Source organism: Chrysochloris asiatica, unplaced genomic scaffold (genome assembly GCF_000296735.1).
Source record: "Chrysochloris asiatica unplaced genomic scaffold, ChrAsi1.0 scaffold00281, whole genome shotgun sequence".
Lineage (NCBI taxonomy): Eukaryota > Metazoa > Chordata > Mammalia > Afrosoricida > Chrysochloridae > Chrysochloris > Chrysochloris asiatica.
The window spans coordinates 168,003-192,810 of NW_006408799.1; the positions used below are offsets into that span (position 1 = coordinate 168,003).

At 50.4% G+C, this 24,808-nt stretch overlaps 1 protein-coding gene across 1 annotated transcript in view; it reads right to left on the bottom strand.

The window, feature by feature from the left end:
- DHX37 (DEAH (Asp-Glu-Ala-His) box polypeptide 37) overlaps positions 1-24,808 on the bottom strand; it is a 39,161-nt gene that overhangs the window by 12,465 nt on the left and 1,888 nt on the right. Inside the window, exons 2-16 of the mRNA XM_006874523.1 lie at positions 21,767-21,936; positions 20,239-20,351; positions 16,998-17,319; positions 15,572-15,720; positions 13,719-13,811; positions 12,697-12,793; positions 11,058-11,171; positions 8,478-8,579; positions 8,129-8,243; positions 7,389-7,484; positions 7,102-7,184; positions 5,031-5,175; positions 3,855-3,931; positions 2,462-2,694; positions 539-650 (exon numbers count right to left, since the gene is read on the bottom strand). Of these exons, the coding sequence (XP_006874585.1) occupies positions 539-650; positions 2,462-2,694; positions 3,855-3,931; positions 5,031-5,175; positions 7,102-7,184; positions 7,389-7,484; positions 8,129-8,243; positions 8,478-8,579; positions 11,058-11,171; positions 12,697-12,793; positions 13,719-13,811; positions 15,572-15,720; positions 16,998-17,319; positions 20,239-20,351; positions 21,767-21,936 (2,021 nt within the window). The remainder of the gene's footprint in view (positions 1-538; positions 651-2,461; positions 2,695-3,854; positions 3,932-5,030; positions 5,176-7,101; positions 7,185-7,388; positions 7,485-8,128; positions 8,244-8,477; positions 8,580-11,057; positions 11,172-12,696; positions 12,794-13,718; positions 13,812-15,571; positions 15,721-16,997; positions 17,320-20,238; positions 20,352-21,766; positions 21,937-24,808) is intronic.

The following is a 24,808-nucleotide window of genomic DNA, read 5'->3' on the forward strand; positions in this document are numbered from 1 at the left end:
CCACTCTCTCCATCCACTGGCGTGTGCTCCTGAACAAAGACCTTCACTTCTTTGTCTCAGTTTCCTCATCTGTTACGTGGGGATGGAGATGGCCACCTTAGGGGGTGGGGCCTGATCCATATGATGCCCAAAGCACCCAGAAAGGTGCAGGAAACTTCCGAGAGCAGGGCAGGTATCTCCCCCTGGATGGTGGACATGCTAGAACGTTACTCTCCTATCTCGAAGACAGAGGGCAGCAGCAAACACCGTAAGATCCCAGGGACACTGAAGGAAAATGTCCTGGGGCCTCAAGGTCCAGGTACCCAGATGCCAGGTGCTCACAGGAAGCAAGAGCCCACAGGGGCACCCACTGATACAACGTCCTGCAAGAGGCCATCATTGCTGGGCAAGCACCGCCAGGGTCCCTACACCACAGGGAGGTGGGAGCAGGCAATGCCATGTGGATGACCAGGCCTGGAGACCAGCTGGAATGGAGCGGCTACTCTTAAAGGGAATGCGAAACACAGCGGAGCAACAGGAAGACCTGGTGGTGACTGACCTTCTCAATGTTGAGGGCTTTCATCTGAAGGATCAAGTCTTCAACGGGCCTCCTGGTGATTTCAGGAGGAGGGAACGGCTCAAAGTCACCAAAAACGGCAGATGAGTACAACCTGGAGGGTACAGCGTGGACAATGAGAACAGCCTGTAAGCACAGGGTGTGTGCCAACATTCAGTGCAGCGTCATGTACAACTGCCCACCAATGAGTCAATGGAGAAACTAAACGTGCTCTGTTCCTCCATGGACTACTAACCCACTACTGTCAGGTGGGAAAAGGATATCATGTTTGGTAAGGTGGAGGGTCAGAGAAAAAGAGGAAGACCCCCAGTGAGATGGATTGGCAAAGTGGCAGCATCAATGCGCTCAAGCATGGCAACAATTGTGAGGTTGGCCCAGGCAATGTTTCGTTCTGCTGTGCATAATGTCGCTATGAGTCAGGACTGACTCGATGATACCTAACAACAACTATGGGATCACAGTGGCTGGTGGGTTCAAGCCACTGACCTACATTGGTCAGCAGTTCAACTCTCATTAATGGAATCTCACTGGGCCATAAAAATGAATGACGTTCTGATACAAGCTACAACATGAATGAACCTCGAAAGCACCCCGCTCATGACAGAAAGCAGACACAAAAGACTGTCCTCTAAGATTCCACTCCTATGATGTGTCCAGAGCAGACAACTCTGAAGAGACAGAAAGTAGACTTGTGGCTGCCAAGGGGTTGGGGAATGAGGAGAAATGAGTAGCTGCTATCGGATATGACGTTTTCTCGTGGGCTGATGCAAATGTTCTCAAGTAAGGGTGGTGGTTGCACGACTGCAAATATACTAAAGGCCAATGACCTGCACCTTCTCCAAGGGCGGACTGTCCAGTATGTGAATTTCTCTCACTAAAGCTACCAATAAAACAGCAGCCAAGAAGGAGGCCTGGCTTCCAGAGCAGGTTAAGGAAATGAAGCAAGTACAGTTAACCCTTGAACAACACGGGGGCTGAAGGTCCACTAACTTCTGATCTCCCAAAAACGTAACTACTAACAGACTCCTGCTGGCGGGCACCCTAACCAAGAACACATATGCTGATAACATGTATGCTGTGTGTATTACTGCAGCCACAGAAAAGGCTGGATTCTCAATTCCAGATAACAAGGTTATTACTCAAACAGCACCAGGTTTTCATACCCGCTGGCTTAGCTGCAGGACAGCTTCATGAATTTCCTTTGTTTTTTTTGCAGAGGGTTCCTCACAGTGGATAAGGAGCTGTGATAGCCCAGTGGGCAGCTAACCAAAAAGATGACGGTACGAACCCACCAGGTGCTCCATGGGTGAAAGATGTTGTTAAGTGCCGTTGAGTCAATTCTGACCCATAGTGACCCTGTATAGAGTTTCCAAGGAGCAGCTGGTGAGCTTGAACCACTGACCTTGCATTGCAGTTCAAATGGCTTTGCAGTCTGGCACATTAACCCACAGCGCCAATGAGGTGTTTGTAAACATGGGCAGTCTCGGAAACCCACTGGGCAGTTTACTCTGTCCAGTAGGGTCTCTGAGTCAGAATCACCTTGATGGCAGCAGGTTTGGGCTTGTACAGCTGCAGACTTCAGGCACTGTGTGTCACGACTTTCCTGGGTCTTGGGAGCACATCCAGAAGCCCCAGCGGCACCCTGTATGGCCTATGCAAGGTTTATGGGATTGCCCTAAACACAATGAAAACTAAGCGAGAACCCTGAGAGATGTCCTTCTACTGTAGTATGTATACGGAGAACTGCTCACACAGGGACTAGATCCGTGTGTCAGTGGACCTGCATGGTTCAAAACTGTGTTGTTCAAGTTCAACTGTATCTGCAAGTCTCCAGAAGAACTTGGACTCTCCAAGGGAAGGCAGGTGGGGAAGTTCCCTGAGGGGCTGGCCTTCAGGGCCACACACCTGTAGCAATGGCCGGGTTCTGTCCGTCCAGCTCGGCCCGCCCGCTGATCAGCCGACGCCTGGGAGACCCAACTGATGCGGAAGGAGGACACACTAGTGACGCGGTCATAGTAGCGCTTCTTGACCTTCCCACAGTCCACCACATACTTGATGCCGGGGATGGTGAGGGAGGTCTCGGCCACGTTGGTGGCTACAACACACAGCCGAGTCCCCACTGGGGGAGGCTGGAAGACCTAAGGTGGTGACAAGACACTAGAGTCAGGGAGCAATCCATGGGAGCAGGGGACCAGGGAGGTCACAGGTCAACAAGTCCCCACGCCCCACATTTACTGTTACAACATCCCTGAAACACAAGGGAGGCTATTCCTAGTCTCCAATGAGGAAGTCTCAACATACCTTCAGAAACCTGAGCTCAGCATTTAACAAGAAGGTCACCCATAGGTATTTCCTAGAGAGGCGCAACACAATGCCTCACAGGGGTGCAAACTCGCCAGGGCAGGCAGGTGACATATGCAAGGGAGCAAGGTGCACAGGGCACACTCCATCCAGCCTAGCACAGAGCTGCACTGGGCATGTGGGAACCCGGGGGCCAGATGGTTGCATTTCTCCCACGAGAAAACACCACCCCTGTGGAGTGAATCTGACCCACACCCACCCTGCAGGACAGAGTAGAGCTACCCCATAGGGTTTCCGAGGCTGTAAACCTTTACAGGAGCAGACTGCCTCGTCTTTCTCCCAACGAATGGCTGGTGGCCTTGAGCCAATGACCTTGTTGCTAGCAGCCCAATTCTTTAACTGTTGCACCACCAGGGGTCCCTCAAAAAAACAGCCAACAGATCCAGTATTTTGTGGAGTTTCCTGATTTTCTCATGTCAGTATTGGATCCACTTGAAAAATAAAACTCGGCAGATCAAAGGAAAACTCCTGCCGGCTGGGACTCAGTGAGGGCTTCAAGGGCTCTGCAGCTGAGCATGTAAGGAGTGAGACACCCACGCGAGTGTGTCTGGGGGACTCTGGTGACTCCCGGGGGAAGGAGAAGACCCTCTAGCTTTGTTCTATCTGTCCTGTCTTACAACAAGCACCAAAACCAGAAACCAGAAAGTTTAAGTGTGTGGATCCCAAATCAAATGTTGCCAAGTCCATAAAAACACAACGATGAAAGCAGTGATGATAATGGCTGCTAACTACGCTTGGGGAACAATCGTCAGCCTCATTGTAGTGTGTAAACTGAGGCAAGAGCACTGACGTAATGTGCCCAAGGGAGGCTGAGCCTGTGGTCAGGTTGCAGAGCCTCGCTCCTGACCATCCCCCTGAGCAGAAGGGGTACAACCGGGTTTAACCCCATGCTCTGAGACTAGGTGGGCACCCCACCTGCCCACGCCCCATGGGTCACCTGTGCTTGTTTCTCGGGGGCCAGCAAGGAATAGAGTGGTAGCACGTGGAGCGGGAGGGAGGTGTCCGGCTGCTCACCTGAGGAGAGAATAGAGGCCACTGAGGACCCACCACCAGGACAGACCCCCAACCCTCAGGACCCGCTCAGAAGGTGGACAACATCTCAGTGGACAGCTGACTGCTAGGAGATGCTGGCACGCTCTCCCCACATCAATCAATGCAGACCCCAGCACAGCACACCCCGCCCCCATTACACACACATACACACAAACAAGCAAGCAATCAAAGCTGTAGCCTTTGCTATTCTGACCCACATAGGAGACAAACACTCGTGTTGTGTTCAAAGCTGACAGGTGACCCACACTACTGTGAACGCACACTGCCCTACAGAGTCCTGCCAATAATGTCGTTCTCCAAAAGTCCTGTCACAGTCTTGGCACCTGAGTGTTTCAGGAGCCTGACACGGGACAGTGGATTGTAGGCAGGACTCTGGACAGAGCAACAGGCAGCCACAGCAGTGCAGTCGGCCATCTTTGAGCCTGGCAGCAGAATTGGTTGCTGTGTGACAAGTGTGTGGCGCTTGCATGTGAGGCCAAGTCCTGAACCTGCGGGTACTGTGACACTGTTGAAACCCAGTGTCGCACTCGAGCACAGTGGTGCCAAGGCAGCTCCGCATGGCACTGCTGGACAGGATGCCAGCCTAGATATGTGCATGGGACCCTCAGGGGTCAGTCCGCCTCACCACCCCAAGCCCATGTTACCCCAGCAAAGGGGGGCTCTAGGCGATGACCTCGTTATAAATACCACAGAAAATATACAGGGGCCCCTGGGAGGTGCCCATGATTGGTGCAGTCAGCTGCTAGTCAAAAGGTTAGAGGATGGAGTCCTCCCAGAGGGGCCTTGGAAAAAAAACCTGGTGATCTGCTTCTGAAAATCAGCCACTGGAAACCCTGTGGAGCAGAGTTCTGTTCTGACACACACGGAGCTGCTGTGAGTCAAAACTGACTTGGCAGCAGTAACAGGTCAACTCTGTCCCGGAAGCTTCTCAGGGACACAGGAGCCAACTGGTTACAAAGCAAATGGGGAGCCAGGCTATGTTCCTGGGGCCAAGGACAGTGCCTGCTGCAGTGATGAACTGGTGAATCTGAGGACAGAAAGCGTTGCCAAGAGAGCTCACCTTCATCTGCCCCCTCGTCCCCCAAGTCAAGATCCAGGTCAGAGCCCAGGGCCTCCTCCTCCTCGTCCATCTCTGCCTCCCTGTCCTCATCACCTTCGTCCACTGGCAACACTGAGTAGTTATCCAAGTTAATCTGAGGCAACGTCTAGGGCAGAGAAAGACACCAATGTAGAGAGCCCAGTCCCACACCCCTGGGGCTGGCCACTTCTTTCTGTCTTGCCATTCTCAACTGGAAACTGGGGCTAACCAATGGGATTGCTCCCCTGAGGAAGATGCTCCTCGTTCACACACATAAGGAGCTTGGAACACTGCTTCCACCCAGTAAGTGCTACAGGAAGTAAAGAGGGCCATGGGAGCAGCAAACCAGGAAGCGCTTGACTGCTGGCTAAAAGGCTGGCAGTTCAAACCCACTCAGAGGTACCTCGGAAGACAGGTCTAGCCATTTGTTTCTGAAAGGGCAGGCATAGCCTTGAAAATCCTACAGAGCACAGTTCTACTCTGACGCGAGTCAAAATCAACTTGACGTCAACAAAAACCAACAGGAGGGTTAGTGACTTTTTGACTAATTCCAGTATTGTCCAAGGATCCATGAGATCACCCCAGAGAGGTTCTGAGTATGGGCCCCTCTCCTTCCAGAAATGGATGGTTCACCTTTGAGTCTTCCATTTCAAGCACTGAGAGGGATCCCCTGCTCTGCTCTGCCCCCCTCTCCCAGGAGGGCCCTTCCAGAAGCTTCCCCTTGGCCACAGAACAGACAGGAACGTGCAGGCTCTACAGCAGATGAACTCTTCCAGGACGGGAATGTTCTGAAGTGTGCTATCCCACATGACTGTCACCATCTCACGTGGCTACAGAGCACGTAAATTATGCCTAAAGTAGCCGAGGAAGGGCAACGCTAATTTTACTTAAAATTTTATTATTTTCAAAAAGAAATTATGGTAAAGACATATCACTGAAAAAACTGCCTTTGCAGCCATCTGAAGCGTCGTACAGTTGAGTGCTTACTTTTGCAGTGTTGGGACCCACCCAGTGGGATCAGTAAGGGGCGCTGCGGGGACAGCTCTGAGTGACACCCAGCGGCAGCCTATAAAATGCCTCAACAGAAAACTAGTTATTTAAACAAACTATTCCCTGTAGTTACAACAGTCACATGTTTCACAAGCCCAGCATATGTGTGTAATACCTACGAGGCCAAACTCTACGCTATTTTATATTTTGACTTTTTTTCAAAATTTCTGGGGCTTTAGCTACAACATTGTGGCAATTAGTATTTGTGAACCAACAGCAATAACTTTTTGAAAGTAAACAAGTCAATTAAAAGAAAAGAAGGAGAAAAATAAAACAGGCTTCTGACTAATAAGGTGTGGCACTACAGGATAACACACTGGACCCCAAGTCAGTTTGTGCCACAAGGTCGGCAGTTCAAACCCACCAGCCACTCCTTGGAAACCCGGTACAGGGTCATTAAGACTCAATGGCATGTAACAATAACAAATAATGTCTGTAATTCAACAAAGAAAGATTTAAACAGTTTTGTTGTAAGTATTCATAAAATCTAAGAAATACGACTTTTAAGCAACTTACAGTTGTATGAATCATATATTATTGTATTTATCAGAGTTGATAATCAACTTTACTATAGATTCCGTGTGGTCCATGGGGGGGCATGACACTGGGTGTCACCCAACCAACCTGACGTTACTATAAGCACTATTGTTTCTAAAAACCTCCAAACCACGCCAAGAGAAACGCTGAGTCCCTTCAGCAGAAACCCCCTTGATCACTCTCCTGTGGTAACCTCTAATGTACTTTGTCTACACGTTTGCCAATAATAGATATTTCTCATTTTATTCCATTTTAACAAACTCACGATTAAACCTACATAACCAAAAGTAGCTACTGATAGACGTAAGTACCTGAAACGTGTTAAGTGTGAGTGAGGAAGTAAATTTTAAATTTTACTCAGTTTTATTTGAAACTTCAATGGAAATCACTTCACAGGGCCAGTGGCAAGCCCACTGGGCAGTAACACTCCAGAGCCCCCAGAGATCCCGACAAACATTCCACCTACCACGGCCTGAGCTTTCTTGGCCCTTGCCCGTGACTTCTTAAACTTCCGTGTTTCTTCCACAGAGTCCTTCTGATCTTCTTCTTCTGTGAAGAGATGTAAGGGAAATGATAGGTTGTGGCTGAAGCCAGGCCACCGGGGACTTTGTCCTTCCTTGTCCAAAGCAAAGACACTGCAACGATGACCACTGATTCTGGGGTGGGGAACAGGCAAAAGCTGCTACTAAAGGATAAAGGGGAGACTGAGGTCCACAGTGGACAACCTGTCAGGGAAACAGGTGCTGGACTCACCTTGCGGCCCATGTCTGGTGCGGGGAAATGTCCGCCTGAGTCTGCGGCATAGCGCATGCACCTCTGCCTGCCCCGTTAAGAACACCAGGATGCCGCCTGTGGGGAGAATAGAGCATCAAGACCTTTTCTCCCATTCAACCAATAGTGACACTGTAACGCCACTGCCAAGATCACCTCAGAGCAATCAGGACTGCTGTTCTCACCAGTCTTGATGTATCATTGAGGAGAGGGAGAAGGGGTGGGAGACAGCCAGAGAGGGGCTGAGGCAGTCGGCGGGAAGTGTTCCAACCAGAGGGAACTGCAGGTGAAGGGCCCCGAAGTGAGCGTCCCTGGTCAGACAGGAAGCTCAGGGCGGTGAGTGTATGCCAGTGGAGGAAACAGCTCAGAAAGGAAGCATGGAAGGTAATTAATGTTACTGTGTTCTGCCGTGTGTACTTCCTTGGGAGAGATCACACTGTCGCTTCCCTAGACAGTCCTACTGTGCCCTGTCAGGTCACTATGAGCAGACGTCATCTCGACAGTGGGTTTTTGGTGCCTGCATTATCCTCTTTATCTGCGGTGCTCAGAAGGCAGTACCACCCCCACTGAGAATCACAAAAGACTCACAGCCGTTCCAATAGGAGGCTGGCCAGTGCAGTGGACACTGTGAAAGCTGTGGGGAAACAGGCGTAGCAAGGACAAGTGCCTTTTCCAAGCCTGGGTTTCTGGCCCTGCGGTATGGAGAAGGTCAGGAGACTCACCTGCGGGCAGCATCCGGTGGATCTTGCAGATCTTCCGGAAGCACTCGCCACTGTAGTCTTCCAGCGGGGTCCGCTTGTTAAAATGCACTGTCACCGGGAACTGTCTGGAGTCTACCTGGGGAAGATGTCCCAGAGGCATTGGGGTGCGTGCATGGATGTGGGATAAAGGAGGCCTTCCCGTACTGATCTTTCTGAGTCAATGCCAACATCTCACTTTGGGGATAACTGGTCTCTAACGACTTTGCTGGATTTCCATGTGACAAAGCCACAGGGGGTAAGAGTCCTCACTGTGTCCAAGCTGATAGGGCTGGCACGTTCTGTGGCTTCCCATGGCTGGTCTGAACCTCACCTTGATGACTGGGGGCGGCGTGGCGAAGAGTCGCTGGTTCTGGGTAAAGTCCTCCACCCGCAGTGTGGCCGACATGATGAGGAGTTTCAGCGGAAGATGCTTCTGTGGATGGTAAAGGCTCGGTGACCCACAGCCACCCAGAGGCCCAGCCAGTCTGGAGGAAAACTGGGAGCAGGGAGGCTGCTTCCGCTCCTGGGACCCCTCAAAACACCTCTTATTCCCATCTCTGGTTACCAAAGACGTCTTAGAAAAAACGGAGTCAGTAGCAGGGTTGCCTCTCCTGGGATGTTGGCTTGCTAAAGGAGTGATGCTCTAATGGTGGAATGTGAGGCAGGGATGCTGAAGAGAAGGGTCTGCCCAGCACTGTCCCCTCATCCTGCTTGTTGGATTATCTGTCACAAAGGTTCCAGTAGGAGCTGCCTGAATTCTCGAGTGTGGATTCCCTGATTCCTGACCCCTTGGCAGCACTGTTGGCCTCAGTAGTATTGCACACTGGGCTCTATTCCCAAGCCTGGGAGCAGCTGTATTACTGCTAGTAGGCCCCAAGCCCAAGAGCCACAGAGTGGTCAGTGTTGGTGAAAACAAAGCCCAAATCAGACACACAGCACTGACCCCAGCTGCCTGTCACACTCCCCATAATGACCACCCTCCAAGCTGGACCCACCTCATGTACCTTCCTGACTCTATCTCCCAGGACTCCCCACCTCACTTCACCCACACTAGGATGGCTAAATCAGAGAGAGAGATATAACAGAAAGTGTTGGGAACTGGAACCCCTGTGTGCTGCTGCGGGGTTCAGATGCAGAACGCACTGTCACTGTGGAAACAGCCTAGCACTTCCTCAAAAGACTAAACGCAGTTACCACAGAACCAGCTTTCAACTCCTGGGTACGTATCCAAGAAAACTAAAGACGTGTGTTCACATGAACACTTGCAATGTGAACGGTTCATAGCAGCAATATTCATAATATTGCCTAAAAGGGGAAATTACTCAAATGTCCATCAACTAAGAAACTGATTTTTTAAAAAGTGCTCTATCCTTATAAGGGACTATTATCACAAAAGGTAGGCTGGTGGTTGCCCTGAGCTGGCAGGTAACATGTAAGAGGTGCAGGTTTGCAGCGACGTAAATGTTGTAGAACTGATGTTTAACACACAATCCTGAGTAGATGAAAACCCATCAAACTGCTCAATTTTAATGGGTAGACTGTGTGGTATGTGAATTATATGTTAATCAAGATATTAAAAACACATTTTTAAAAAAATAAAAGGATCGTCATCTGTGAGAACTATGCTCCTTTAAAAGAAAAAAAAAGCACCCACAAAATCAGCCATCAGAGCAAAAGTCCTCAGCGTTTGCCCAGGGAGAAAGCTCAGAAGGCAGGGGAGGGCAGAAAAAGCCAAAAGACCAGAAATGGGAAACACGGAGAAGAGGGAAGAGAGACAGCCATTGTTACTCGGTGCAGACTGCAGTTAGCATCAGCAATCCAAACGCGAGGGGTTGCTGACGGGAAAGCCAATCTGCTCTGCAAATTTCTCTCAAATCACATACACAAACCATCATGTCTATGAGACCAAATGGTCAACAATGACTTTAGAAACAAAGATGAGGATGCAGAGGGGCAGGCAGGGAAACCAGGTAAATAAAAACGGAACTAAAATGAGAATGACATGAAGACTGTACGTGGTGTCATCAAGCAACTTGAAGAAATGGTTGGATTGGAGGCGAAACCGCTGTGCACACCTTCACCAAAAACACAATACTGTATCATTTATAATTTTATAAAAGGAAAATGAATTTGTTCTGTAAACTTTAACAAAGACTACAACGACAGAACTCCGGCTGCAGGACCTCGGCACCAGCTGCTTCCAGTTCTCAGCACTGCTTAGCTCTGCCCTCTCTCCACCCTGTCCCTCCCTTACAGCCTTCAGCACCTAATGAAGTGCTGCCCTCTCCACAGTCCCCTCACTACCCAGCCTTCTCCGTGCCCTGTCCATCACCAGCTTATTGCTCGCTGCCCTCAGTAGACCAGAAGCTTCCTGAGGGCAGAGACTTAGCTGACAGAAATCTGTCTGACAGATACTCTACACTTGCACTTTAAGAATTAGGTTTCAGTGTGGGTGTCACCTTCTTAGCCAGCATGCAGAGGCCAGGCAGTCTGTTCTATGGATTCCCCACCTCGGCGCTGCAGCCCATGACTGAGCTAGGCTCAGAGGCTGACTTCTGTCTGCTTGAGGGGTGGGATGTGGGGTTGCGGGGGCTCCACAGCCCTGGAGGGTGAGGTTGGTGTTAGGTCCGGCTCTAGGAAGAAACCTCAGAGCTGGCCAGCAGCCAGCAGCATTTTAAAGCTGGGCTTCTCGTTTCAGATGAAGAGGAAGAGGAAGAAAAGATGTGGATGAAGCTGGACTCAGTGCTCTGGAATCTCAGGACTGTTTATACTTCGGGTGGGGGCCTGGCACTGGCACACCCACGTCCTAGGGGGACTTTGATAGCAGCAGCCTGGGGGAGGGATGTGCACGGGCCAGGAGAGCCAGGGCCCCGACGGCAGTGGGAGCCCTGGCCTGGGGGTCCCGTGTCACCTTTTTCCGGAGGATTACGATGCGGGACAGGAGTCCGATGAGAATGTCAGTATACACGCTCCTCTCGTGGGCTTCGTCGATGATCACCACCTTGTATTTTTGCAGCAGGAAGTCCTGGGGAGGAGTCAGGGACAGTCATCTCCTGGAAGTGTCCCCCAGTGAGTTGGATCTGAATTTCCCCCTCCAGGAGTCCCCCAGATGCCAGTTACACCCCAAAGCCACTCAGCTTTTGGAGGGAGTCCTGACCCAGCCACTTCCTGCCCCATGTCTCAGCCTCCTCATGGTGAGAAATTGACAAAGGCTAACACCTGTAAAGTGAGTAACAAGAACCTAGCAGGAGGCTACCAATCAGTGAGCTGCTACTCTTATGGGCTGGGTTACCTGACGGAGGTGATGGGGTGTGGGCCAGGTGAGGGCACAGAAATGAGGGAAATAGGCAGCTCACCTTTCAGCCAAACAAAACGATACCAGTAACACCAGGGAGTGTTACTCAAATAGCCAACCATACAAGACCTAAGAGGGCAGGAAGGGCCAGGCAAGGAGGAGGAAGGCACACGGGAAACACAGGGTAAGTTGGAAGAGTGGGCAAGGCAATCCAGATCACATTGTGCTGTTGACAAATGTACTCCGTAAACTTGCAACCAATCACAATGACAAGTTAAAAACAAACAAACTAAACTGGATCGAAACAAAAAGGTAGCGTAAACTTTACAGGAGCATCCAGAGCCCAGGTCACACTCAAGACTGGCCAGCCCTAGAGGCGGAGGGTGTGGGAACCCCCATCCCCAGTCTCTGCCCCAAGGGATGTCACCCAGAGGGAGGGGCTGCCTTCACTGGACAGAGACTCTCAACCTGAACTCTAGGGAGTGACTTGAGCTACCCGAGTGGAACTGACCGACGAGGGTTCCAGAAAGCTCAGACTCCACAGGAACTTCCCTCAGGCAGGCCAGAGCACCCCGAGGAGCCAGCAGCTGAGTGTGTGGCATCATGTGCTGAACTCTGTTTGATCTCAGGGCCCAGAACCAGGGCCATCGCTTAAGACAGCTCACATTCCACCCCGCTGGATTGATCCCCCCACGGATCCACTACAGGAGACGTCACCGGTACCAATATGCAATCTGCGGTTGCACCAACTCGGTTCCAACTCATAGCAACCCTGTATAGGGTTATGACCTCCCATCTAACCAGCATCTACCTGGTACCAAAGAGCCCTGGTAGTGCCGTGGTAAGCGTTTGGGTGCTAACCAAAACGTTGGTGGTTGTGTCCCACCAGCTGCTCCTATAGAGATCCAGTCTCAGAGACCCCGGGGGTCAATTAGACTCTGTCTCACAGGGTCACAGTGAGTCGGAATCAACTTGCCCGCAGCGGGTCGGATTTGGTTTGTTTGGCACCCAACACTGTGCAAAATCCCACAATTTCTGCTTCACAACAATTCTAAGAGGAAGGCCCAGCTTACAGTCAGAAACAGAGGCTCAGAAACGTGCCCAAGGTCATACAGTGTCAAAGTGGCATGTAACGCTTGGCCAACAGTTGCCTCAAATTAAGGTGACCTCCTTCCCCGTCCCTAAATCAGGGTGACCTCCCTCCCTGCGCCCACGCTCAGCACCCTGGTTCTGGTGACCGGACAAACAAACTGACCTTCTGGATTTCTTTGAGGAGCACGCCGTCTGTCATGAACTTGATTCTGGTGTCCTCAGTCACGTTGCCTTCGTATCGGATCTGATAAGAGACAACCCTGTGGAAAGGTTGTGGCTCAAGCATGCAGCCCCTGGAGCAGGAAGCCCCATGAAGTTCCGGGACCACTCAAGTGGGATAAGCAGAAGAGTCCTTGCTCACACTGGGTTGGCAGACGAGGGACTGATAGCAGGGCCAGCTGGCGTCCCCAACAAGGCGCAGCAACCCACCGGCTCTCCGGCTCCAGAGCCTTGGTCTCCAGCATGAAGGGGAAGGGGAGACACTGAAGGTGGCAAAAGACTTGGGAGCAGGGCAGTCCGACATGAGTGTGAATTTAATCCTGGGCCATAGAGCGCCCAGGAGTTGACATTTACAGGCAGATCTCAGAGACCTTGCAGGTTCAGTTCCACATCACTGCAATAAAGCTAATATTGCAACACAACAAGCCACATGTATCTCTGGGCTTCTCAGGGACCACATGGAGCACCCCGACCCGGTTCTGCAGGGTCCTATGAGTCATCAGACTCCATGGCAACAGGTGGGTAGTTTAGCAAGATATGCCAGAAATCTATCTGTGTAAACTGCAGCATCTGCAGAGTACAATAAGGAGAAGCACAGTAACAGGATATGGGGGTCTGTACGTGGTGGGTGTGACGAGGGAGTCCCTGCGGTACAAATGGTTCACGAGCTAAACAAAACGCTGCAGGTCGGAGCCCATCCACAGGTACCTTGGAAGAATGGCCTGGCAATCCACTTCTGAAAATAGGCCCTTGAAAAGCCCTATGGAGCAGAGTTCTACTCCGACACATATGGGGAGCCATGACTTAGAAAGGGCAACATGACTTCTCAGGATTAGATTCCTGAATTTGATTGCTGGCTGCTCTGCCCCACCCTCTGACTCTGGAGGGACCAGGGCCCGGCTCTGTGCTTTGTCCTGGGCAGGGCCACATGACCTCCCCACCCACCTGGGAAGGAGGGGCCCTCACCGCTGCGACAAGTTCATCTCCTTGGCCACTCGCTGGGACATGGTCATGGCGGCCACACGGCGCGGCTCTGTGACCCCGATGATGCTGCCGTCGCTGGGGGAGGATGAAGACAAAGACTGCGTCAGCATTGCCCCATCTCTGGCACCTGTCCCCAGGCCCAGGCTGCTCCAGGCTGGAACGTGCTCAGCAGACAATCACATCCCCAGGGGCATGGGGGCTCGCATGTAGCATTGCACAGGAAAACAGAGCAGCTGCGTGCCAATGCGGGAGGGAGGTGGGTTTGGCCATCCTGGTTCAATGGCTGCTGCTATGGATGATGCTTGAGGGGAGTTCGAGCCACAGACCCCCACTACCGGGGCTAGCTTATGGGGTTTCAGACTGGGCAGGAAAGTGCTCACAGCAGGCCATTCTCAGAAAGTCCTGCCTATTGGGAAAACGGATTTCAGGAGGGTTCCCTGGTGGCACAATGGTTAACTGCTCCACTGCTAACTCTCCGGCCAATGTTCAAACCCACCAGCCACTCCGTGGGAGAAAGATGAGGCTGTCTGCTTCTGTAAAGAGTTACAGCCCAAGGCACCCTCTGGGTCAGTCCTACTCTATCCTACAGGGTCACTGTGAGTCAGGGTCGATTGTACAAATGAGTGGTTTATACTGAACACCAGATGTTGTTGTAAAGTGCCTTAGAGTCAGTTCTGACTCACAGTGATCCTGTACGGGGTTTCCAAGGTGCAGCTGGTGGGATTGAGCCACCAGCCCGGCAGCTGTTGTTGTTGTTGTTAAGTGCCGTCGGGTCGGTTTCAACCCATAGCGACCCTGAATAGGGTTTCTGAGGCTGTACATCTTTATGGGAGCAGATCGCCTCATCTTTCTCCCGTGGAGCAGCTGGTAGTTTCGAACTGCTGACCTTCCGGTTCGCAGCCCGATTCGTAACCACTATGCTACCAAAGCTCCTTAGCCCTGCAGTTAGAAGTCTAATATTCATCCTAAAGTGCCACACCAGGAAATTCTAGCACATGCTCATTAGAAGGGGGAGTCCCTTGGTACAAAAACAGTTAAGCCACCTGCTACTAAACAGGTTGGTGATTTGAACCCACCCAGAGGCACCTTGGAAGGGAGGCTTGGTGATGGGCTTGCGAACGGGCACAGCCTTGAAACCCCTAAGAAACAGCACTCCAACAGGCATGGCATTGCCAGGAGTCAGAATGACTCCACGAGGAGAGGACTGTGGGAGCTTGCGCCTGACCACCCCAAAATCTCTGCCGATTTTGCTTGTGTCCTTCCGCTGTAATAAATACAGTCTGATTTTGTGACTCCACTTCCAAACAACGGGCCTTCCAAGGGAACAGCGCACACACAGGTGTGCACTCCTTAGAACAGTTAACTGTCAAGAGATCAGAAGGGCAGCATTCACCTAGGGAGAAAGCTCAGGAGGCAGGAAGGGACAGGAGAGAAGGACGAATGGAAACGGGAAACACAGGGAGGAAGCGGGGATTTCAATCAATGTCACAAAACAAAACGCGTATTAACTGTTGAAGAGAAACCAATTGTTCTGAAAATTTTGACCCCACTCACCAAGTTAAAAGTAACTAAATAATTGGATGCAAATGACGAGACCAACGAACACACCCCTAGGCATTTTACAGGACCCCTCACTAAATACCCACGAAGTAGTTGCTATTAGGAAGCCCATTTCACAGTTGAGGAAACTGAGGCACATGGAGGCTAACAGTTTGCCCCAGGGGATCCTGGGAGTTCCTGCTCATAACAACTCTAAGGGACAGTCTCCAACGTCACTCATCCTTTTGACCTGCCTCTCCCCTCCCCACACCCCCAGATCTCGGGCCAGCCCCTACCTGCTATAGCCGGCTTCGTAGAGGAACTGGGGCACCTGGGTGGTCTTGCCACTGCCGGTCTCTCCACACACGATGACAATGGGGTTTTCGGCCACAGCTTCCATGATCACTTGCTCTTCTGCAAGAATTGGTAGCTTCAGTCGCTCTTCCTGGTAGGGGAGAAGTGGCCAGTGCTCAGGGGACTGGGGAGTTCCCCACAGGACAGTTGGGGACATATCCCCAGGGACCCCACTCAGACCACTGATGTCCACAGTCCCCCTCAGGCTTCCTTGCACTGACTGTGGACCAAATACTTAATACCCCAAGTCCTTCCTCAGCTCCAACAATTCAAGAGAGGCCCTGCTTTACCAGATAAGGAGGGTTGGGGGCAGGGCAGCACTTCAGGTAGACGTTGTTGTTATTAAGTGCTGTCAAGTCGGTTCTGACTCACAGTGACCCTGTATAGGGTTTCCAAGGAGCGGCTGGTGGGCTTGAACTGCCAACCTTGCAGTCCAGTGCATTAACCCACAGCACCACAGAATAACCCCATTTTAAAGATGAAGGAAAACACAGCTCAGGAAGGGAACCCACAGGGGTAGAACCAGGGCTGGACTGCGGGTTCCTGAGGCCATAACCCATGATCTGGGTCTGGCCTGGATGATGAGGACAGGCTGCCAGCACAGCCATCCGCAGCCCTGACTACGGCCCCGTGCCTCCCAACACACACTCACTTGTGTTTGCTCATCAGCCTCCACAACAACCGGGCAGTAAACACACCGAGTGAAATCCAGTACAGTAAAACCTGCCAGGCCAGAAGCCACAAAAGAAGGCAAACGGTGGTACCCGCCACTAAACTGAGAGAGGCAGTAAAGCACGGACTACAGCTGTGCAGCAGTGAAGGTGTGGCGCTATGGGATAAGCACGACAATGGTAGTTGGAATCGCCGAGTCGGTGGTTCAAATTTCCCAGCTGTTCGCTGGAAACCCTAGATAGGTCACTATGAGTCAGAACCGAGTCAACGACCCTTAACAACATGCCGCAAAAGGTCAAAAAACTCTCAGAACATGGAAAAAAAAGGTGGGCCCATCGAGTTCTGACTCTGAGAGGTTTCACTGTACAATCTTAGACAAGGAGGTGGCTGGCCCACCACTGTTAAGTCAAATCCAACCCAGAGCAACCTTGTAGGCAGAGGGGAACCACTCCAGCGGGTTTCCAAGTCTTGACAGAAGGAGACAACTGCATCTTTCTCTCGTGGTACAGCTTGTGGGTTTGAACCACCAATCTTTTGGTCAATAGCTCAGTGCTTTAACCACTGTGCCACAGGTGTCTGTATAAGCAAGCAGGTACGGATATTCTCCCCTTTTACACAGGTGAGGAGCTATATCCTGCCACCAGGCGACCCCTCCCTCACAGGGCAATGGTAACTTGAGTCACCAGAGTGTCTGACCTGCATGTCAGGGGTGCGGTTCACAGGAACAAAGACAGCGGGCTTCATCAAGGGCCTGGCTGGAGTAGGGGTGGCTGCTGGAGGAGCAGGAGAGGCACCGGTGGAAGGTCCAGCCAGCGGGGGTGGACAGCTGGGCACTGGGCTCTTTGGCAGAGCTGTTGGAAGGCACACTGTGGGTGTCCTCCTTTCAGCCTGCTCATCAACTGATGCCTCAGAGGATTCCGACTCTTCATCTTCTGACTGCTGGCGGCAGCGCTTTCTGCGGGCCCCGCTGAGGCTGCTGATCTTCTCTGGACCCTGGGGGACTGCCTGGTCAGGCTCCCTGTGGAAGGAAGACAGCATCAGGTATACAGGTATCAGTGTGGCCAGGTGGGCATCTGGAGCAGTTCTGATGGTCACATGCTCTTCAAAGGCCAGGGCTCAAATCCAAAGCCCTTTCTGCCCCAGGTTCTTTGCGCTTGCTGCTCTGTTTGCCTGACAAACAAAACACTTCTTGCAGCTAACTCTCTCCACTTCACCCCAGCCTCTGCTCCAACACCACCTTATCAGAGAGACCTGCGTGGACCAAGCACCCCACAACGCCCACCCATCCTTCTTTCCCTGCCCCAGTGCCTTTTCAGCAGTGCTAGACGGTGTCTCTGATTCCTGCCCCTCTCCCACCACTAGAATTCATGCTCCTCACAGGAAGGGCTTGTGGACGTGTACTGCTCCATCTTCATCACCTACACCGGCACCTCGGACACACAGCTTACACTTAGTAGGAGTCATAAACAGTAAAAAGAAAACAAAAATCCTCACAATTGGACCAATACATCAAGATGAGCAGAGAAAAGATGGAAGTTACCAAAGATTTCATTTTATTTGGATCCACAATCAACGCCTACGAAAGCAGCAGTCAGCATGAGGTAAACTGGTTGCAAAACACCTCTGTGAAACATTCAAGAACAAAGCTGTCACTCTGTGGACGAAGGTGCACCTGACCCAAGTCATGGTATTTTCAATCGCCTCATATGCATGCAAAAGCTGGACAATGAATACAGAAGGCCAAAGAGCTTTGAGTTAGGGAGTTAGCAAAGAATATTAAATATACTACGGACCGCCAAAAGAACAAACAAGTCAGTCTTGGAAGAAGTACAGCCAGCATGTTCCTTAGAAGAGAGGGTGGAGAGACTCTGTCTTGTGTACTTTAGACTTGAGATCAGAAGGGACCAGTCCCTGGGGAAGAGCATCGTGCTCGGTAGAGGGTTGGTAAAAATGAGGCGGAATGACACAGTGGCTCCAACAATTATGAGGATGGTGCAAGAACAGGCAGTGTTGTGCTCTGCTGTGATGGGGTGGCTACGAATGACAACCGATGGCCCCTCACAACAAGAGGCATTAAATAAGTAACAATGCTCACAGGGACCAAGCCAGTGATAACGTACATGAACCAAGGTCGACTGTAGGACAGCTGTCTGTGAGCCTGGGATGGCTGGACTACCCAACTGCCCCAGGTGAGCGGGGAATCTGACTTCAAAGCGAAAATTCCTGCTTCTTAAAAGCCAGCCATACTGGTTGAATAGCATCTCCTGAACCTTAAATCTACGCCTACTAAAACCTACATACGTGACTTTCTTAACATGAAGCCATGCTGGATTACGGTGCAACTCCACCGACTTCCTTACAAGACGCGAGAACTCCAGTGATTAAAAGGAACAGAGACTGCAACAATGCGAAACACCAAGGATTCACCAACAAGCACCAGGAACTAGGAGAGAGGCATGGGCTGATGTCTCCGTGAAAACCTCCAGAAGGACCCGGATCTGTTGACGCCTTGTGGCGCAGAGGTTAGAACCCAGCAACCACTCCACAGGAAGATGAGGCCATCTGTGGTCGTGGTCATCAAAATTGTTGCTGTTGTTGTTGTGAAGTACCGTAGCGTCAGTTCTGACCCATAGTGACCCTGCACAGGGTTTCCGAGGCTGCAAATCTTTATGGGAGCAGAAAGCCTCATCTTTCTTCCACGGAACAGCTGGTAGTTTCGAACTGCTGACCCTGAGGTTAGCAGCCCGATTTGTAACCGCTATGCTACCAGAGGGGCGGTTCTTCTTGGGTCCCTACTAGTCAGAATCAACTCCATGGCAATGACCTTGGCTTGTTTTTTTGTGGTCTGCAGAACCGTGAGAAAACTTCTGTTGTTCTGAGTTACCCTGTTGTCCGTGGTTATACTGCGGAGTACCTGAGCACCTTAGTAACTCTATTCAAATCAAACAGATCTGGTCCTAGCTCCAGACTGCCTTGTCTGGGTTCGTCATCGACGTAAGAGCAATGGAGAACTTGGTACTGTGGACAAACCCTGGTGTTGCCGGGGCAGGCAGCTCCAGTGCCTGCGTACTGTAGGGGTCGAGCAGCACCTACAGGCACAATCCCCAGAGACACTTCAGCCCCAGGTGCATTTTCACCATCAACCCACGTCGAGTCTGACTCAGGGTGGCCCCCATGGGATGGGCAGCGCTGCCCCAGAGGGTTGTCTGGGCTATCACCTTTCTGGAAGGAAATCAGCAGGTCTTTTCCTCCCAGAGCGGCTGGTGGATTAACCCTCACACCTTTTACTTCACAGCCAAGCAGTTAACCACAGTGCTACCAAGGCTCCTCGTCAACCCGAAACCCAGACCAAACGCACTGCCATAGAGTTGAGTTTAATTCCGAAAAACTCAAGTACCTAGCCCCTGCCAAACAGCCGACAGGCTTGTCAAGTGAACAACACCTGCGAGGAACGTGCTTCTGTGTACAATCAGAACAAAAATCCCCAAAAAAGCTCAGAAGGCACAAAGGGGCAGGAAAGAAGGATGAACAGAAACAGGGAACACAGGGAGGAAGAGGGAAGAGTGCTGTTACATTGAGAGGGTTGCCTGCAATGTTAGGAAACAAAATGTGTGTGACTTGTTGAATGGAAAATTAATGTGCGCTGCAAACTTTCACCCAAACCACAATATATATATAAAGATCACTCTAGAAACAAACGAACAAAGACCCAACCTGACAGTGGAAATGCATCGTAAAGCTTCCAGGGCTGTGTTGGAAGTAATCCTTACGGAAGCAGACGGCGTCATTTTCCTCCCATGGAGCAGCTGGTGGGCTTGCCAAGCACTTAATCACTGTGTCACCAGCGTTCCTTGTCAGCCCACAGCAGAGTCCTACGAGCGCTCTCCCTGGGAGTCTGGGCTAGAGGAAGGGGCTCCAGGAAAGTGCACAGACTCACTCTTTGGTGTGGTACATGCGGTCTCCGGTGCCTAGCTTGGATGTGGTGTAGAAGAGCTTCATCTCGGCATCGGAGACCTGGACTTCACTCAGCTTCTTGAGCATCTCTGCTCTCTGGAGGAAGAGACATCACATAACACATTTCACATTACAACCTGCTCTTCAGAAGAGAAGCTGCATCACTGCTAACATGGGAAATTATTTAAAAAAATCAACAGTCGGTTACAATTCCGCTGCTATAGTGTTCTTGAGGAAGCAGTAAGCTTGAGGTGGCTGTGTTAGTGGTGATGGATAAGCGTACAAAACCCTAAATTTACTGTGTTTTATGTTAAGCGACTGACTTCTCAAAATGTAAATGGAGAGCCACAGGGAGAAACTAGGGTAATTGTTGTTCCATGGAGCAGATGCAATCATTGAGGTGAAACAAAGTGCTTGACTTGTTGAATGTAAAGCTGGTGATCTTGTTGGTAATCCTTCACTCAATTCACAACAAAAAGTTAAAAAAAAATAATATAAAATGACCTTAAAAACAGTTTAAGATACTTAAACCTTAAGCCAAAAATAGCCCTGAAGTTTTCATAGGCTTAGTTAGTAAAAAATATCTGCCTTGAACATCATGCTCTTTTAAGATTTCTATATGATTTGGTGTGGCACTGTAAGATATGCATTGGACTGCAAACCACATGGTCGGAGGGTCAAGCTCACCAGCTGCTTCTTGGAAACCCTATACAGGGTCACTATGAGTCAGAATGTGACTTGACACTTAACAACAACAAATAGTATGACCAAATTGACAGCAGCAAATGGGGACTGATTAGATGAGGACTTTCAGAGGCAGCAAGTTTACATTAATGGGAGAGGGAGAACTCAGAACCAGAGGGTAAGAACGGGTGTTCAAGTCTCAGAATATCGTCAATGTTACTCAACAGTGCAGCAGAAACTGGTGAGCAATCGGTGTTACATTCTGCTGTGAGTATTGTTAACAACATTATTTTTCTTAAAAATTCAAGCGTGCTGATGGAAGAATTTCCCATTAGGGCCTCAGCACACTAGGACACAGACTAGACTGGCTGGGACCCAACAGCGTCCTCTGGGAGGGTTAGAAGGCACCAGAGCTGTGTGTCCATTCTGGCGGCCCTGGAATGGATACAAGTGCTTATATGAATGGAAATTAAGTAACATTTACAAATTCAACTCTTCAGTCACGCTGGCCACATCCGAAGCCACATGTGGCTACCTGCTGCAGATGGTGCAAACACAGAACATTTCCTTAATTCTAGACCGCTCTGGAGCCCTCATGTGGTGCTGTAGGATCAGCACTGGACCACAAGGTTGGTTGGAACCACAAAGTTGGTGGTTCAGACCCACTAGCTGCTCCTAAGAAACCCTACACAGGGTCACTATGAGCCAGAACCCACTGCACTTAACAACAAACTGCTCTGAAAGACATTCCATAGTGCACCCTCACCTCTCTCTCCCCTCTTAAAGCCCTGTGCCCACCCTGGGAGAGCGGGGCGGGGCGGACCTACCTGGCGCTTTTTTTCCTTCTGCTCTAAGATTTTCTGCAGCATTTTCTTCTCTTTCTTGGTCAGAGGTTTCTTCTGCTTCTTCGACAGGGGAGGGGCTTTGGTTTTCTTCTTCTTCTTTCCCGGAAGGACGAGCGCATTGCTGGCATCAACACCTTTCAAAGTCTCCTTATCTGAAAAGATACGCGTGTCTCACCCACAGCCCAGCTGCCACACACCTCCGCAGTTCAATACATCATGTGATCATTGTCAGCCCCCCTCTCACCCCGCCTGGGAGTCTCCTGTACACACAGAAACAACAGGCACAGGTTTGCCTGTGCGACAGTGCAGATGTCTGAATACTGGCAACGAAAGGGAAGGGAGACTGCTCTTGTTGTTAAGGGCCATCAAGTCTGTTCCAACCAATAGCGACACTGTATAGAGTTTCTGAGGAGTCACTGGTGAACTTGAACCATCAACCTCAAGATTCAAACCAACTTTGCAGTCCAGCTCATTAATCCACACCAGGTTGTTAGCATAACTGACAACAGAAAGGGAAGCTACAGAAATAGGAACTGGAGAAAGCAATACGGGATGCAGTCAAGTTCACGCCAACTCATGGCGCCCCCACGTGTGTCTGAATAGAACTGTGTTCCATAGCGTTGTTTTAGCTTTTTTTGGGGTTTTTTTTGAGGCAGGAAGTTGAATTTATTGATGGATTGATGGGCACAGGTCAGGTGGGGCAGTGCTACCAATATCTTTATGAATGGAGGGCCCTCCACTTATTCAATGGGCCACAACCAGGGATGTATTTGACTCCACAGCCATCTGGGATGAGGCACGGCTTCAAGTTCATCAGCATTGAACTTGGTGAAGTCCCATTTCTCAGAGATGTGCATCTTCTGGTGCCCACGCCCAGCAAATTTGAACTTGGCCCTGCCATAGGACATGCTGCTTGTTTTGAAGCTTGGTGTGGATGGACATGATGATGTGGCCAACGTGGACCCTATCCACAGTGCCCTGGGTGTTTCCAAAGGTCCCTCGCATCCTCATTTGGAGCCTAGGCTGGGGACAGCAGAGATTAGGGTAAGGTCAGAGACATGAAAGAGCTGTCTCCAGGGTCCCCAGGTGGTGGCTGTGTGCCGTGGAGCCGGTTCCGACTCATAGCGACCCTGTACAGGGTTTCCAAGGCTGTAAATCTTTACGGGAGCAGAACACCTCATCTTTCTCCCACGGAACAGCTGGTAGTTTTGAACTGCTGACCTTGTGGTTCGCAGCCCGATTCGTAGCCAGTAGGCTACCAGAGCTCCTTCCAGGTTCCCTTGGGTAGCCTATATCTGCCAACAGCCTGTGTACACTACCGAGGAGGCTGCAGACACATAGGGTTTTAGGTGGCCGATTTTTCAGAATCAGATCACCATGCCTTTTTTCTGAGGTGCTTCTCGGTAGTCTTGAATTGCCAACCTTTAGGTTAATAGCCAAGCACTTAGCCATGACACCACCCAAGAGAGAAGAGGCAGTCAGTTGAAGCAGTGACAAGAGGGTCCTGTGGGGCCCGCAGGCAAGATTTTATTCTAAACGTGCAAAGATTCACTGGGAGGTTTGAAGCAAGAGTGCTAGCTGATTTTTATTGCTGAAAGCCCCCTCCGGCCTGTGGGCAAAGTGAGGATAAACACAGATGTCTCGTGTTGATGTTGCTCCTTAGATCAATCAACTTATATGAGACCGAAAAGGAGCTCAGAAGGTGAGAAGGACAAATGGAAATGGAAATCCATGGAGAGGTGGGAAGAGCACTGTTACACTGAGGGGCACTGGAACTAATGTCATGCAACAAAAGCTGTATAAATTATGGAACAGGAAACAAATGTGCTCTGTAAACTTTCACCCAGACCACAATCACAAAATAAAAGCAAACAACAAAACAGAACAACTTCTCCAAAATCTCTGAGTCCAAGAGGCCTCAGTCCGTCTGCTCTGACTGCCCAGTTAAGTCATTCTTGGAGAACTTACACAGCTACCTGTTGTTGCTGTTAAGTGCCATCGAGTTGATCTTGACTCATTGAAACCCTGTATAGGGTTTCTGGAGAGCAGATGGTGAGTTTGAAGCACTGACCTTGTGGTTAACAGTCTAGTATTTATCCAACAGTGCCACACCAGGATTCTATAACAAGCTACTAAATGAGTTCAATTCAGTACATATGCAGGAAGACATCCTTGTCCTTGAACCCATTCAATCTAGATTTGTCTCACCTAGTGTGGTGCTGTAGGATAAGCACTGGACTGCTACCCGCAAACTCAGCAGTTCAAACCCACCTGCCAGTCCTCAGAAACCCTATACAAGGCCACTGTGAGTCGGACCAACTGCACAGAACTTAACAACAGTCAGTTAGAAAAGCCTTCACAATACATCCTGGGCTCAAACCCTTTTCAGCTCCTACATACTGTAAGCCACAATCAGATCACACTCGTCTGAATTAACATAATCAACAGGCTTCCTAGGAGTCACTCCAGGAAGCCCTGTATGATAAGCACTGGACTGTGAACCACAAGGTCGACTATTTGAGCACACCAGTAGGCAAAAGATGAGGCTTTCTACTCCTGCAAAAAAAAAAACTCGCGAAAACCAAAAGAGGCGCGATGAGTCAAAACAACTCAACAGCATATAACAAGTGAGTCACCCCAGTTCTGCCTTTATCCATACTGGATTTCCTCAATATAGCAGCCCAAGTGATGCTGTGAAAACAAAGTCCATGTCGTATCTTCCCTCTGCTCTAGCTCCTCCCATGGCTCTCAGCTCCCTCAGAGTAGAAGATGAAGTCTTAGCAACCCTACTAGATCCAGTCCACCGTACTCTTCACCACCCTAAAATATAAAGGAATACACAGAATCACTGTACCAAAAATGTAAATGGTTAATGCCCAACCATTTCAAGAGGTAGCATGTGATCAACAGCCAATGAAATTCAATGAAGAAGTCCAAGGTTCAATGATGGCATTGGCAAAGAGGTAGGCTCTGGGAATTGATGGAACACAAATTAAAATCTTTCAACAAACTGATGCGGCACTG